The 2,153-nt window shown below is 45.6% G+C and overlaps 1 protein-coding gene across 1 annotated transcript in view; it reads left to right on the top strand.

The window, feature by feature from the left end:
- The window catches only part of LRP4 (LDL receptor related protein 4), a 58,996-nt gene that overhangs the window by 40,967 nt on the left and 15,876 nt on the right, over positions 1-2,153 (top strand). Inside the window, exon 31 of the mRNA XM_028477375.2 lies at positions 631-739. Coding sequence (XP_028333176.1) covers positions 631-739 — 109 coding nt within the window. The remainder of the gene's footprint in view (positions 1-630; positions 740-2,153) is intronic.

Genomic DNA, 2,153 nt, shown 5'->3' with positions numbered 1-2,153 from the left:
TGGGCCCGTGAGCCATGGCCGCTGAGCCTGCGCGTCCGGAGCCTGTGCTCCGCAACGGGAGAGGCCACAACAGTGAGAGGCCCGCATACCGCAAAAAAAAAAAAAAAAACAAAAAAAACCAAAACACACAAAAATACTGGAGGGCAGGAGAAGAGGGAGGAAGGGGCTCCAAAGCAGTCAGTTCTCCTTTCTGCTCTCAGAAGAAGGGAAGGGGAATCAAAGTCACCTGGAGAGTTGGACTGGAGGAGAGGAATGCCCTCTTCCGTTAACTTCACTGGGCTCTTTGTAGACTGAGTCTCTTCTTGAAGGGCGTTCATAAGAATTTGGGCTTAGATTCTTGGGTAGGAGTCAAAGGGTGATCAAGTCGTTGAAGATGAGACTGGGGGCTGGCTCCTCCGAGGTCACTAGACTTCTACCCTCCCCAGAAGAGCCCTGGCCTCCCCACTTATGAGTCACCAACCAAGTTCCGCTCTTCAGCTTGGGGATTCCCAGTGACCTCTCATCAAGTCAACTTGACTGCTCACAGCACCTGCCAGTTCAGCTCAGGAGGGGACAGCTAGCTCCCTGAGGGCAGGGCTGGGCTCCCTGGCAAGTGTTTTCAGCAGCCGCCTTTTCTCCTTTCCTTTACAGGATCTACTGGGTGGATGCCCATCTGGACCGGATTGAGAGCGCCGACCTCAGTGGGAAGCTCCGGCAGGTCTTGGTCAGCCATGTGTCGCACCCCTTCGCTCTCACTCAGGTACTGGCTCAGGAGAGAGGTAACGAAACCTCCTTGACAGGGGTGTTTCCTCGGGGTTCTGCATCAGCAGCCTCAGCCCCAGGTGCTACTGAAGGTTTGCTATGGAAGCTCATTTTAGGGGTGATTCTTGTACACTGAAGCCTTGCCGCTATGTGCCCTGCTGCTCCTGCTGTCCCATGTTCTAACATTCGAAGGAGTGGCTCTCAAACAGCTGTACGGAGTCAACTGTGGAACTTGTTAAAATGCATATTCCCAGGCAGTGGATATAAAGAATCTGCCTCCTGAGGGTTCAGCAAGGAAAATTCATTTTAACAAGTTCCCCAGTTGATCCCAGTGTTGTGGTCCCAGCATGCAAGCTCAGGCAGCTTACTTTAGTGGGCAGAGGTGTGGAGTGGCTGACAGCCAGAGTTTTGAGGCAGGTAGCCGGTCGGTTAAGTGTTTATTGAGTGAGTACCTCCCATGAGCCAGCTCTGTGGGTTCAAGTTCTGCCTGTGTCATGAAGTAACTATGCAACTTTGACACGATAGTGAACTTCTCTAAGCTTCACTTACTTATAAAATAAATGAGTTTAATAATAGTATCCTCCTGAAATATACACAAAGCATTAGCAGAGTATCTGGCACTCAGTGCATGTTATTTCTAATCATTTTATTTAGTATTAGCTGTCATTTTTTTAGAGTTCTAACTCTGTATAATAATTCAAGAAAGCAAAAAAGGTATACCAAGCCTGGGGCCAAAACAGGGATTCTCAATCATTTAAAAATCTTTGTCCCTCGGGAGGAACACTCCCAAACTCATTCTACAAGGCCACCATCACCCTGATACCAAAACCAGACAAAGATGTCACAAAAAAAGAAAACTACAGGCCAATATCTCTGATGAACATAGATGCAAAAATCCTCAACAAAATACTAGCAAACAGAATCCAACAGTACATGAAAAGGATCATACACCATGATCAAGTGGGGTTTATCCCAGGAATGCAAGGATTCTTCAATATACACAAATCAATCAATGTGATACAGCTATTAACAAACTGAAGGATCAAAAACCATATGATAATCTCAATGGATGCAGAAAAAGCTTTTGACAAAATTCAACACCCATTTATGATAAAACTCTTCAGAAAGCAGGCATAGAGGGAACCTACCTCAACACAATAAAGGCCATATATGACAAACCCACAGCCAACATCATTCTCAATGGTGAAAAGCTGAAACCATTTCCTCTAATAAGATCAGGAACAAGACAAGGTTGCCCACTCTCACCACTATTATTCAACATCGTTTTGGAAGTTTTAACCACAGCAATCAGAGAAGAAAAAGAAATAAAAAGAATCCAAATCGGAAAAGAAGAAGTAAAACTGTCACTGTTTGCAGATGACATGATACTATACTTAGAGAATCCTAAAGAT

Source organism: Physeter macrocephalus, chromosome 16 (assembly GCF_002837175.3).
Source record: "Physeter macrocephalus isolate SW-GA chromosome 16, ASM283717v5, whole genome shotgun sequence".
In the NCBI taxonomy this organism is placed as follows: domain Eukaryota; kingdom Metazoa; phylum Chordata; class Mammalia; order Artiodactyla; family Physeteridae; genus Physeter; species Physeter macrocephalus.
The sequence above is the reverse complement of the archived record's forward strand: the minus strand, read 5'-3'. Positions and strand labels throughout refer to the sequence as shown.